Source organism: Haematobia irritans, chromosome 4, assembly GCF_050003625.1.
Source record: "Haematobia irritans isolate KBUSLIRL chromosome 4, ASM5000362v1, whole genome shotgun sequence".
In the NCBI taxonomy this organism is placed as follows: Eukaryota; Metazoa; Arthropoda; class Insecta; order Diptera; family Muscidae; genus Haematobia; species Haematobia irritans.
In genome coordinates, this window is record NC_134400.1 from 106,368,794 (window position 1) to 106,384,308 (window position 15,515).

At 32.3% G+C, this 15,515-nt stretch overlaps 2 protein-coding genes across 2 annotated transcripts in view; one reads left to right on the forward strand and one right to left on the reverse strand.

Annotated features, from left to right (window-relative positions):
- bma (SCY1-like protein bma) overlaps positions 1-15,515 on the reverse strand; it is a 327,192-nt gene that overhangs the window by 185,417 nt on the left and 126,260 nt on the right. The window lies entirely within an intron of this gene.
- On the forward strand, positions 3,845-10,410 carry LOC142235262 (uncharacterized). Its single transcript, XM_075306515.1, has 2 exons — positions 3,845-4,131; positions 9,068-10,410. Exons 1-2 carry the CDS (start codon positions 4,128-4,130, stop codon positions 9,883-9,885), a joined length of 822 nt encoding a protein of 273 aa, XP_075162630.1. The 5' UTR covers positions 3,845-4,127; the 3' UTR covers positions 9,886-10,410.

A 15,515-nucleotide genomic window follows, 5' to 3' on the forward strand; every position in this document is an offset into this window, starting at 1 on the left:
ACCTAACCGATATGAATACCATAGATATAAATGAGGTATTCGAAGAATGTAACAAGAGTTTACACCTGTTAATTTTAAATTCACTGGCGAAGAATAAAAGTCTGAAGATAAATATCCAACTAATTGGGGAATACATAAAGTTGGGTGGTGAAGAGCTCCAAATGCAACACATGTACCATGTGTCCAAAATGCAGAGACTGGTTATGTCAGACAACATTGAGGATTTCATTAAAAGGCATATTGAGGAAATAAAGAGTCAAATGGCGGATTTCCAGGAAAGAGACTCTGGATGGACTTTGACTCGAATTGAAAAATTTGAAATCAACATCAACAAATGGTCTGACTTTTGTGGTTCCCAATATATTCCAACGCCACCAAAATTATATTCGAAAAAAGCATGTATCAATGTCAGAAATACGGATGAATACTGCTTCAAATGGAGTGTCATTTCGGCGTTAACTTCCCCAAAGCCGACCCACCCAACGCGAACTTCATCCTATCGAGTAGATATCAGGCAGCAGAATATTTTGTTAGAAAACAATATAAATTTAAATTTTGAAGGGCTAGAATTCCCTATGCCTGTGCAAGAAATCCCAAAATTTGAAAAGCTGAACCCAGGAGTTAGTATTAATGTATATGGGTATAACCGGAAAGATGACACTGTCATCGGGCCATACCACATATCCCAGAATGTTGTTCCAAATGGGGTACACATTAACTTGTTGTTGTTGGAGAGTGGGGGTAAAGCACATTATATTTGGATTAAAGACATGTCAAGGTAAGAAAAAAAAAATCCTTCATTTCATTTTTTACTTAAATATTAATTAAATTATTTTTATTTTTATTTTATTTGTTGTAGATTATTATCTTCGCAGTTAACCAAAAATTGTAAGAAATTAAAAATTTGCGACAGATGCCTGCAATACACTTCAAACTCCGACAAGTGGTCGAATCACTTAAAGGAATGTTCCAACATTGTAACCACCGTACCGGATGCAGGTAATAATTTTATTCGCTTTAAAAACATAAGTAAAACGATGGATGTCCCTTTCGTTGTGTATGCCGATTTTGAGTGTATACTAGAGAAAGATAGTTTAGGATCAACAATAAATAAGCACAAACCGTGTGCTTTTAGTTTTTATATAAAATGTAGTGTAGATAGTTCGTTAGATAGATTTAAGATTTATACTGGGGAGGATGCTGGGGAAAAATTTGTTAAATATTTAGATTTAGAATGTAGAGATATATACGAAAGGTATTTATCATTAAAAAAACCAATGTGTCCCTTATCACCTATTGAGGAATCCAGTTTTCACGCAGCTCAATTGTGTCACATTTGTGACAAAAATTTAGATACGGATAGGGTTAGGGATCATTGCCATATTACTGGAAAATATAGGGGGGCGGCCCATAATGAATGTAATTTAAATTATAAGATCCCAAAGTTCATACCAATCTTTTTCCATAACTTTTCGTCATATGACTGTCATCTATTTATTAAAGATTTACTAAACCTTATTCCTGGAAATACCTCAGTTATACCGCTAAATAAAGAATTATATATATCGGTATCTCATAAAATTAAATTTGATAATGGGGGTCTTTTAGAATATAGGTTTTTAGATTCTTTAAGATTTATGCCTTCAAGCTTGGATAGCTTAGCTAAAAATCTGTTAGATGACAAAATGACTACGGTTAGATCTAATTTCTCAAATGACCACGAATTTAAATTAATGAGAAGGAAGGGTGTATTTTGTTATGAATACTTGGATTCATTTCAAAAACTTAAAGATATAAACCTTCCCTCTATAGAAAACTTCTACAGTAAATTAACCAACAAAAGTTGTAGTCAGGAGGACTACAATCACGCTACAGAAGTTTGGACAACATTTAATTGTAGGACACTTCAGGATTATATGGAGTTATATTTAAAAACGGATGTCCTTCTACTCACAGATATATTCGAAAACTTTCGAATCTTATGCAAAAGCATACATAAGCTGGATCCTTGCCAATATTTTACGGCGCCTGGTCTATCTTATGATGCTATGCTAAAGCTGATAACATCGGATGGTTTTAGCCTAGAATTGTTGAAGGACGTAGACACATACAACTTTATAAAAAATGGCATTCGTGGAGGTATTACTCAATGTAGTAAAAGATATCACAAAGCCAATAATAAATATATGAAAAACTTTAATCCTGATATTGTATCCACATTTTTATTATATCTTGATGTTAATAACCTATATGGATGGGCGATGCAGCAATTCTTACCATATGGTAATTTTAAATGGGTTGCAGAAGCTGACATTATTAGGGATCCTAACGTAATCAAAAATTTTAAATTCGATTCTCCTGAAGGGTATATTTATGAAGTTTCAATAAGTTGTCCACCCCATCTACATAATAAATTTAATGATTTACCTTTAGCGGCTGAAAACAAAAAAGTGGGAGGATCGAAACACAACAAACTTGTTGCAGATCTTACACCAAAAGAAAGGTATACCATCCACTACATGACACTAAAACAATGTTTAGAGCAGGGCTACGTTCTAAATGAAGTGCATAGGGTGCTTACTTTTAGTCAAAGACCATGGCTAAAGGAATATATTGACAAAAACAATGATTGTAGGAAAAAAACAAATATTGCTTTTGAAAAAAATTTCTTTAAACTATTGAACAATGCAGTATATGGCAAAACAATGGAAAATGTTGAAAAAAGAAAAGATGTGTCTATTGTAAAACAGTGGGCATATAGTGACAGGCGTAAGTTAGGTGCTGAAGCTCTAATTTCAAAACCAAACTTTCATAGTATATCCAAATTCACAGACAATTTTTGGGCTATTCAAATGAATAAAACAAAAATTGTTTATGATAAGCCAATATACTTAGGATTTTGTATTCTAGAATTAGCTAAGTGGAAAATGTATGACTTCCACTACAACTTTATGAAAGAAAAGTTTGGTGAAAGAATACAATTAAACTATATGGATACAGACTCTTTCATATACACCATCGAATCTGAAGATGTGTATGAAGAAATTAGACCTCATCTTACTACACATTTTGATACATCTGAGTATTCCGAAGATAATCCTTTCAATTTTCCTCTTGTAAATAAAAAGGAAATTGGATTAATGAAGGATGAAAACTGTGGTAAGATTATGACAGAGTTTGTCGGTTTAGGTCCAAAAATGTATTCATATACTGTTGAGGATGGTTATGAAATTAAAAAGGCTAAAGGTGTGAAAAAAAGTGTAATGGACAACTATAAAATTGATGACTATAGGAATTGTCTATTTACTAAAGAAAAAGTTTGTGATACAATGCTCACTTTTAGGTGTAAGCTACACAACATCTATACGAATGCCTTGAAAAAAGTTGTATTAAGTCCGTTGGATACAAAGCGTATGATCAAGGAAGATGGAATTAATACTTTCGCGTGGGGTCACCATGAAATTGAATCAAGTATGGAAAATATGCTAGTTGATATAGATGGCAATGGTCTAGATTTAGATTTAGGTGCAATCGAAACTGATTCCTCTTTAGAAAATTTAGTTCAACAATATACATCTGATTTTGATATGGATTTTAATGATCTAATGGATATAATTTTAATGTAAATACACTAAACTATTTATTATGTATTGTATGTATTTAAAAAATTTAACATTAAGAATTGTTATTTATATAGAAAAAAAAATGTAATAAATAAAATGAAAAAATTGATGTATACATTTTTGTTTTATTTTTATTTATTTTAAAATTGATTATGGATATAAAGGTATGTATGGTTCATTGAAAAAAAAATTAAATAATTTTTCGCACATTTCCCGTCAATGGTGTATATTCAATATAGCGATCGTGAATTATTAAACAATATGCTATGGTGTTTGCAGGAATGGGTTTACTGGTTTCGAGTTCAATTCTGACATCTATGGGACCTTGTTTGACCATTTCATTTTGGTGGCTAACATCGATGACTGCCATGGGGGTGTTCTTAAATTCAGCGCTTGTTAGTAATGGTTGTGGTTCTTTCATATAAAAGCTGTGTTGAAATTTGGCGTACATTTCATATAGAATAGCATATCTATTATCATCAAATTTGAGATTAAGATCATCATATGGGTAAGTATCGGAATTTAGATGAACTTTTAAATTTACTAGATTACAATGTATAAACTTGTTGTTTTTTTCAAATACCACGATTACAAATCTGGGGCGCTCTCTATTTAATGAAAGCTTTACATTCCAATTACATTTTGTCGCATTTGGGAATGTAGGATTAAAGTGACAATCCCAACTCCGAAAAGCAAGCGGTAATGTGGTACCATCTTTAATCGTTTTTATAATTTTCAACTTTGTTATATCGGAAGCTTGCACATGTGGTATTCTCCATGTTATATTCTGTATCGTTAGTTTAACCATTTCTTCAGGCTTTGTGGAAAAGCAAGCATTATGATCATTTGAACTGCGCAACAAAATTAAGTCATGTTTACAGTTTAACACGATTTTATTGAAGTCCTCTGCGAAGCCCAACAATAATTTTAACGGAACATAAAAATTAAATGACCCGTTTTCCATGTCATTGTGTTTACTCCATCCTGCATTCAGCATCATATTCGAATCCAATTCATTGAGAGATAAATAATTTTTTATAGTACTCGCCATTCCTAAATAACGTGTTCTATCAATTTCAACCCCATTGATTTCATAACGAATCTCATCAAACATATGTGCTACACAATTATTTCGCAGTCTAGCATTTGGTGTTGCTATACCATCCATCAGCGTTATGAAGCCTTCTATGTAGATATAACTTTCAGATGGTAAGACATAGAGATCTTGATTTTGGATTGTTATTCTAATTTCATCATTATTTTTATATGACTGTATATATGGCATATAGCTATGATAATCCTTCTTAATAATGCTTTCATCAGAAAATGGTTTTTCTGCAACGCTTAATATTTCAGACATTTTTCTTAAGCTGTAGTTTTAAAGATTTTAGGAATAGTTTATTTTCTTTAGTTAATTTACGTTTTATAGATTGGGGCAGTATATTTTGTGTAATTAGCTTGGCTGCTCGTTCCGGAATGGAATCATTACCTATTTTATTGTAATATTTATTATAGATAATCATTTCGCTTTCGGTTTTAGATGAAATCGTAAAGTAATCTCTTCACCCCGAAAATTTATTATACGCCTTTCTTGATCCACAATCCAAACTTTTAGACAACTTATTTCCTTGACATTCACAGGTAAATAGATTAAATTCCTGGGTATCTCATCCATTTTATATCCTGGAGAGACATTCATAGCAAACTCATGTATTATATGCGACGGTGTGTTATTCATATATGATCCTGTGATTATATTACATTGGACTTGGATGGCATTCACTTTCATTATGTTCACTGATTGATGTGATTTATGTCGTGCATTAGGTAGCAAAATTCGATTGTTGAAGCCAAATAGCGCGCCAATAGAACGATCTTTGTTAAAATCAATAATGTCGTGGGAGGAATATATTTCAATTTGAAGTGTATTATTATTAGCCTCAATCTCTAATATTTTGTTGATATTTTTCTTTACATATTCATGTTTTAAAAATTTAACAATATCCTCCAGTTCATAAGATCCCACCGGAATTTCAATGCAATCACCACCAATGTGGAAAAGATTGTTATCGTAGTCAATATTTGGAATTGAATTATACGAATGAAAATCAACTAAAGCACATTCATATTCATCATTAAGTTGTATGGGTGGGAAATAATTGGTTATGAGCACCGACGATCTTCCGCTTAGGGCTAATGTAATTGACATTATGAAAACTTGCTTTAGAATGAAAAACAAAATTAAGTTTCAATCTTCTTTATTTATTTTATATTACTAAATACACATCATAAAATTTCATTCTTATTAATCCATGAATTGTGGTCATTAGAAAATCCCAACCATTTAACATATGCTTGTTGACCTTTTGTTTTTAGAATTTTTTCAACGAGGTAAACATCAGGGTGTCGCGTTCGCAGAATTTCTTCTCTATAGAAACCTCCTTTTATTGGATTACCTTGATAATCTTCCAATAGATATGTGGTAGGATTAGTGTTTTGGATAGAACTTATTCGAAAAATTTCCGTACTGAAATTAGGTGTATATCCTTTTTCAAATATATTTTTATATTTACTTATGCGAACATAGTCACCAACATGGAAGTTTGAGGGTTTATATACTTTAAGATGATTGTAAGCAGTTTTTAAAATATAATCCTCATTATTTTTATTGACATCAATAGGAGCCATTTTTATTGTTCTGTGTATTTTCCGATTATATTGATTAACTAAATTTGGTAAAATGTCAATCCACTTATAGGAACCGTTGTATGAGAACTCTTTAAACATAAAATTTTTTAACGTACGATTAAAGCGTTCTACGATGGATGCTTTCATCACACTAAATGTGGAGTAGTGGTTTATTGAGTACTTTTGCGTAAGACTTTTAAACTCTTTATTAAAAAATTCTTTACCATCGTCTGTTTGTAGATTTTTAGGTGTTCGACCTTTGTTCAATATTTTTCTAAATGCATTGGAAACATCATATGCATTCTTAGTTTTAGTTGGTTCTGCCCATGCGTATTTTGAAAATGTATCGATGACCGTTAAAATATATTTATATCCTCTATTTAAAGATGAATAAGTTCCCATTTCAACCAAATCAGCCTGCCAAAAGTCATCAATTCCTTTCATTATATATCTCCGACGGGGAAATTTTTTCCGGGCTTGAGTGTGTATCTCTTGTACTATTCCTCTTTTGGCCATTGTTACTTTGTAATTAAATTTGATTAATGAACTTGAGATGTTATTCGCATATCCGACAGGACTGTAAATATATCCTTGATAATAGTTTTTAACTGCGATATTTCTTGATGTATTGTATTGACTTCAATATTTAAGTCTTTTTTTAGTAATTCACGTGAGATTTCGATTTGTTTTTGTAAGTAATTTTTGTTGACTGCGTCTGCACTTTCCACCGGTACCCCCACGTTTTTAATCTTTTTATTTTGGAAATCGATGTTATTATGCTTGTCAATAGCAATACCAAATATTTTCGGAACATATCTTTTCAACTCACTAGAATTTGAAAAGTGACCAAACTTATCGACGCTCATATCTCGATTGAATGCAATTGACAATTATCAGAATATTATATTGGCCTCCCTTAATTCTTCAATTATAGATATTATTTCATTGTTATGATTTGAATGGCCAGCTTGTTGAGATGCAATAAGAAGTTTTAAGCGTTCAACTAATTCATTCGGATCATCCCAATATATATAGTTTGGTTTATTTAAATTTAGGCTCATTAAACCTTTACCAGTGTAAGTGTCACCAAAAAGTTTCTGGATAATCTTTTTATATTTATATCCTTTATTCCCTCGTATTTGACCAACAGAATCATAGTTCTTGCGATGAGCATTTGTTCCCAAAAGAATTTTCTTGTATATATCCAATTCCAGTGAATCATACTTTTGTGGCTGTTTCTGGGTAATTAATTCAAACAAGCCTGGCGTGTTTGCCCACGATTGATTCCCAACAACAATCTTATCATCGCTAATGTTAATAGGACTGTTTCCCAATTTCCACACTCCATTTTCGTCTTTATATGGTCCATACACAGTATCGAGAGTTTGATCATTAAAAAGTTTAGTTAAATTAATAGTATAGAAATTATCATCTTCCAATTGTGAAAAATAATTTTCTGAATTTTCTTTATTGTCGCTGTCTTCATCACTTTGAGAATCCAGTTTAGAATTTATAATTTTTTGAGAGTGTTTATCAAAATTTGATTTAGGAGGTTCGGTCTTTATTGGTGTGCTACTTTCAAACTTAAAAGTAGGAAGTTCTTTATTTCGCTGTTTCATTTTCTCATTTTTTAATTTCATTAAATTATTCAATGGATCTGTTAAAGGCTTGAATACATTTTCCAGTTTATGTGAAGCGTCGTCTTCTCCTAATTTTATGCTTTGAAATTTTTTTCTCAAAATTTTTCGAGATTTTATTAATTCTTTCAATATTTTTTCATTCATATTGTATCACCAATAGAAATCTTTTGAATTATTTTAAACCGATAATGCTAACTGATGTATCGCTTTCGAACCGCTTTCGAACCGCTTCCGAACTGCTTCCGAATCGCTTTCGAACGGCTTTCGAACTGCTTAGATAAGTAAAGAACCGCCCTTAAAATAATTTCAAAATCGGTTGCAGATGAGTTGGGGTGTAAGTAGACGTCTGCATACAGTGGAAAGACATATACTACTAAGGTGTAATAAATATGTCAAAACCTTTTCTATATCTTCCATCAGCGATTTCATCGTCTTTGCTTATAACCATAAAACCATACCTATCCCTCCAACATTCACGACATATATCCACAAACATTTTATAGGACATATCGCTACCCACATGGTCATTAAATATATGTTTCATATTCGTTTCATCTTGCTTAAAAACAACAATTATGTTTGCGTTGTCCCGTATCAAATGTTTTGGTATGCGACTGTAAGTTTGGCATAAGTAAAATGAGTCTACATTTTTGTGACGACCCATAGAGAAATAATCACGAATATTATTCTGTTTATCGCATGCGACATCATCAAATATCATTATAGAGTTTCGTTTTGCTTCATGTGGCGGTATAACATCGTCGTTGTTGTTATATATGAAGTATCCCATACCACTTATAGACTCAATTAGTCTTCTCAGGTATTCATATTTGGGTTGATATAACGATTTTGAGTACAAATATATATTTTCAAATGTTAGCCCATTTTCACTTTCTATAAGGCTTATCATAACATTAGTTTTTCCGCAATTTGATGGGCCCACAATTAGACATCGAATGGAATCGGGTAACAATGAACCATGTTTCGATTTATTAGGTTTCGCTTGCGTAAAATCTAGATCACGAACAGAAATACTTGTATCCTGTTTAAGTAAACGCATATTGACGACTAATTTATTATTAAACTGACCAAATAAATTTATGTGTTTATTTTTAGTTGAGAGCATATATATGTTTGTATTTCGGAAGAGACAAGTCAATCGCAAACGATCCATACAAGGAAGAGGATTCGTAAACAATTTAATCAACGCCTTACCCATTGAGCTACATTTACCCGGATACCAATTTTGTGGACCAGGAACAAAACTCGATAAAAGATTGAAAAGGGGTGATAAAGGGATAAATGCTTTGGATGCAGCCTGTAAAATTCATGATATAGCTTATTCACGAAGCTCAGATATTGAAAAACGCCACAAAGCAGATAAGGAACTCTTAGAGAGGGCGTGGGAGAGAGTAAAAGCTAACGAAAGTACTTGGGGTGAAAAATTAAATGCTTATTTAGTCTCCAACGCAATGAAAGCAAAACTAAAACTTGGCATGGGTATGAGGAAGAAAAAAGCATGCGGACGTACAATTTTCAATTCAACAATTAAAAAAGCCAACACACTACTAAAGAAGCAAAAACCTGTTGATATTAACTCTGCAATAAAAATCGCTCGGAAAGTTATTAATTCATCATTCAAAGGGAAAAAGTCACATGTCGTCATCCCAAGAGTTATTAATGTTCCTAAAATTGGCGGTTTTCTACCATTGGTTCCTATTATAACAGCACTAGGTGCCTTGGGTGCAATATCTTCGGGTGTATCATCGATAGCAAGAACAATTAACACTGCTAAAGATGCTAAAAAGCAACTAGAAGAGAGTATGCGTCACAACAAAAGTATGGAGTCAATTGCTATGGGTAAAGGACTTTATCTTAAACCATACAAAACTGGTATGGGTATTACCCTAAATAATACGGATACAAAAAACTAATATCTAAGCTACCTAACAGACCGCTGACAGATATAGACATCCAAATATTTGGGAAAGAATATATACCACATTTTCGAGGAGTCTTTATGCGAGATAATCTTCCGAAAAAATGTCAAACAAAAGAATGTGGTGTAGTAAACTTAGACTCAAGTATAGGATCTGGAACTCATTGGGTAGCATATTATAAAAACCACAAAGAAATTGAATACTTTGACAGTTTTGGAAATCTTCAACCCCCACTAGAAATATTGGTTTATTTAGGTCCCAATATCAAATATAATTATCAACGAGTGCAAAGGTTTAATGCATTCAATTGCGGTCATTTATGTTTACAATTTTTACTCCAAATTGTATCACAAAAAAAAAAAATAAATAAATAAATAATGTTTAATGTTCTCTGTTATTTGAATATAAAAGCAAGATGAGACTTTCCTTGATTTAGTTGGCTACGAAATATTGTCCGTTATACTTCGAATCATGTATGTACCGGATTTTGTATTGGTGGACTTTCAATACTGTCATGGGAATGATGACAGCATATATATAAAAGAATTGGCGTATATGCGAGGCTATTCTGTCGTACCCAGCTATTTCCTATTCAAACCCCCTTTCGATAACAGAGAACTAGTCAAGGAGGGTAAACGGAAAAACACATATTGTAAAAAATATGTTCACGGCTTAGATTGGAAAGATGGTGATATAAATTACACTGAAGTTGGTGATGCCTTGGAACCACTAAATAGTTATAAGTATGTGTTTGTTTTTGGACAAATTAAGAAAGAATTCCTTCAAAAATATTTAAATACAAATATTGTAAATCTAGAGTATAGAACAATTTTCCAAAATATGAGAAGCTACTATACGCATTGCCCTATGCATAAAGATAGGAAATTCAAGTGTGCTGTAAATAATATATTTAAATTATTTATATATATAGAGAAATTTTATGAATCTATAGAGGAAATTATTTATGAAGAAATACAAAACTAAACAATATTTCTAAACAAAAATAAATAAATAAATAAAACTAAATAAAATAAAATTCATCTGTGTTTCAATTCATAAATTTTACATGTATTCCAATATCAAATATAATTATCAATTAATGTAAAGCTCTGAAATGTAAACTTGATATTTAACACCCTCATTTTCTGAATATAAAAGCAAGATGAGACTTTTTTATATTTAGTTGGCTTCGTAAAATTGTCGGTTATACTTCTCATCATGGTCAATTTTCAAAAATCAGATTTTGTATTGGTGGACTTTCAACATTGTTTTGGAAATAATGATTGCATATATATAAAGGAATTGGCGTATATGCAAGGCGGTTCCGTTGTACCAAACTATTTTTTATTCAAACCTCCTTTCGATAGGAGGGAACTTGTCAAGGAGGCCAAACGGAAAAATGTACATTATAAGAAATTTATTACTGGCTTAGATTGGAAAGATGGCGATGTAAATTACACTGAAGTCGGCGAGGTCTTAGCACCCTTAAATAGTTTTAAGTATGTGTTTGTCTTTGGAAAAATTAAAAAAGAGTTTCTTGAAAAATATCTAAGCACAAATGTTGTAAATCTAGAATATAGAACTGTTTTCCCAAATATGAGAAACTATTATACCCATTGTCCTATACATGAAGATAGGAAATTTAAGTGTGCTGTAAGTAACCTATTTAAACTATTAAGATATATAGAATGGCATGATTGTATAGATGACATGATTAGTAAGACAATAAAATATGAAAATTGTTCACAACAGTAACCCATATGCTTTAGTATGTATACTGCGGTGGGATTATTTAGTTTTATAATTTTTTCTTGTTCTTGTCCACCCAAATTCAAACTAATTCCAAATAAATGAGAAGAAACATATATGATATTAAAATGTTATTTTATTTTATATTACTTTGGTTAAACTTAAATTAATTTTAAAATTTTTGCATCAGGATGTAAATAGAGTAAATCTTCCAACATTTCCCTATGACTTTCCGGGTCCATGTCATTATCTGCAATCCTCATTAACTCATCCAATGATATTTCACAGAGGAAATGTTGGCCCTCCGGTATATTCTGTTCTTCCACTTGCATGTTGTTTAGGATTCGATCATTCAGATTTACGTTTTCATCCTCATCATCGCTGAATATAATTTGGGATGGTGGTAAGGCCATTTTTTTTCTCGTGATGTTGAGTTGACGAAGGCTGAATTGAATCTGTCCCTATGAGTTTCTTTTGGACACTCTTTGAAAAACTGAAAATTCATAAATTTTCGAATTCCATTGTAGTGAATGGAAATTCGATGCATTTGAGATAATTTTTTGTTTGGACACTTGTGGTTTTCAAAACACTCAAAATATTCTATAAGCAATACATTATGAAATGTGATTTCTATTGCATGTTTGTTGTTTCTCAAACCCTATGACAAATTCTAAAAATTGACAAGAAAAAAAAAACACAATGGTTTTGTTTCGAATTTCATTCTTTATTTAAAATTTTCATTTTTTTTCTTTTAATAATTAATATGGTGCGTAAAATGGATCGGAGGACAAACACTGTTTCAACTCCAATCTGCTAATTGGATTCTCCTTATCGTCTGAAATAGACACTTTTGAAACAGAAAATTCTCCAGAATCTATACGTTGAATTGTATCATCATCCAGGCTGTTAAATCTTTTGGGTAAATATAAGATTTGATCATCCACCAAACGCAGCACTATAGAATCCCCATACTTTGTAGTTGTCCTATAGCATCCTTCAATAGAATAGTCCTTATGTGTAACCATATCCTTAATATGTAGGATACGTTTTAAATTTTTTTCATTGAAAATGGACACGACATCTATAGCACCGGACATATTTATTTATTTATTTATTCTAATTCAATTACGTTTTCTGAACTGTGGTATAATTCCAGAGAGCATATGGCTTTTATAAGCGATTGTTCAATCCCAGGCGATCAGAAAACTCCACACAGCCAATCAAGAAATGAAAACGAATAACACAAATATTCGTTTTCATTTCTCAGTCCGAAGATTTTTTGAATGACCTTGCGACCTATCATAGAAAGCCCATTAAAAAAAGGCCCATGGACAGACACTCTGCCTCTGATTTTAGAATGCTAAACAAATCAATAGCATTCTCAACAGTGAAACACTTATCTCTTCACCCTACCCCTTTTTTCTATGACACATAAACAAACACCAAATCTAGGTTTCAGCGATTGTTCAATACTAGGCGATCAGAAAACTCCACACAGCCAACCAAGAAGTCAAATCGAATAACACAAATTTTCCCAACAGCCAAAATCTTATCTCACCCCATCCCTATCTCATCTTCATGATACATGCACATGCACCACACAGCCAGTCAATGCACTGAACACAATGACACTCATGCATATAGGGACAGCCAAACTAGAGAATCACTTATCTCTTCACCCTATCCCTTCTTCTATGGCACATAAATAAACACCAAATCTAGGTTTCAACGATTGTTCAATACTAGGCGATCAGAAAACTCCACACAGTCAACCAAGAAATCAAATCGAATAACACAAAATTTCCCAACAGCCAAAATCTTATCTCACCCCCTCCCTATCTCATCTTCACGACACATGCACATGCATTTCTTCAGAATCTCAGACGGTCACTTTGTCTCCCATTTTAGAATGCTAAACAAATCAATAGCATTCTCAACAGCGAATTCTATGGCACATAAATAAACACCAAATCTAGGTTTCAACGATTGTTCAATACTAGGCGATCAGAAAACTCCACACACTTTTCCCAACAGCCAAACTCTTATCTCTCCCCATCCCTATCTCATCTTCACGATACATGCACATGCACCACACCGCCAGCCAATGCATTCAATACAATGACACTCATACATACAGGGAAAATTTTTTTTGATGACCTTATGACCTATCACAAAAAGCCCATTAAAAAAAGCCCATTAAAAAAAGCCCATAAAAAAAGGCCATTAAAGTGGATCAGTCTATACGTATTACACTACTTTTAGGCTGCTAGGATCTGTAGTTTTTATCCACTTCTCCCCCAAAAATTTGTATCGCATTTATTTCTACCGGTCCATTATGTAAGACATTTTTCGATCGACCGATTTCACTTCTTGAGGGTATAGCAGGAGCACTGATCATAAAAATTGCTTGAAGCTAAAAGTAAAATTTCCAGATTCCATTACACTTGTATAAATGATAAAGAGGAGTAATATCATTTATACAAGTGTAATGGCGGTAAAAATCTACGGATTTAAGATTTCAAATCAATCATTTACACGTACTGTACTGGTTGAATTGATCTGCTTGGGAGAATATCTGTCATCAAACCCCCTTAAATCCTACATATGTTATGAAGATACCCGCACCGACGAAGAGTTTTCAAACTATTATATTTGATTCATGGTTGTGGGTATTTAAGATTCGGCCCGGCCGAACTTACTACTAGTTTTTCAATCAAATGAAACCTTTCCCACATCAGGTGAAACTTTACACAATTCAATTTTTTTTTCAATTGATATAAAATTGTTTAGAATATTTACACTTTTTCCTTATTTGTTTTAATTTTCATATCCTTCATCATACACAGAAAAAAAAGTAAACTGTTTTATGAGAGAAATGAAATACTTCGTGCAAAATTGAACTGATCTTCCGATTTTACTGGGCTTTTAGAATTCGTAGTTTTTATCCAATTTGCCTGAAATTGGAAATCTGGAAGTTTTTTAGAACCATTAAGAGGTGTGCGAAAACTGGTGAGTATCGGTCCATGCTTTGATATAACCCTCATATAAACCGATCTCCTGATTTTAATTCTTGGGCTTCTAGAATCCATAGTTTTTATACAATTTGCCTGAAATTGGAAATCTGGAAGTCTTTTAAACCATAAATAAAACTAGGACTTTTGGACTAGGATTTTAGAATTATAAATTTGCCTGAAATTGGCAATCTAGAGGTTTTTTAAGACCGAATACATTGTGTATCGGTGCAGCTTTTGATTTTAAGCCCCCTTATAAACCGACCTTCCGCTTTGGGATCTAGTTCTAGAAATTAGATTTAGAATTAGAAATAGATGTGCTGAATATTGTGGGCATCCGTCAGTGTTTTTGCCAAAGCCTCCATAAGAGCAATCTCCCGATTTAACTCCTTGGGTTTCTAAAAAACGTACTGATATTTTAGACCCACAAAAACGTATATAGGATTTAGTTTTTATTTTAGTTTTAAACTGAATGTAAAAATTCCAGATTTTATTTCTCGTAATCATTTATAATAATGGTGGTGAAAATCTACAGATTTAAGATTTCAAATCAAGGCATTATTTCATCATTTTCTTTCACACTTACAAGAGATGCTAATGATTCCTCTAACACTTAAACAAAAATGGTTCTTATAAATTTAGAATCTGATCTAATCTTCATTGGTAAAATCATTAAATTTATTTTCGGGAAGCGTTCTGCTTAAACTGATCTGTTTGGGAGAATATCTATCATCAAACCCCCTGAAATTTTCAAAGGAAACTATTATATTTGATTCATGGTGGTGGGTATTTAAGATTCGGCCCGGCCGAACTTACTGCTGTATATACTTCTTTTTGTACCCTCCACCATAGGATGGGGGTATA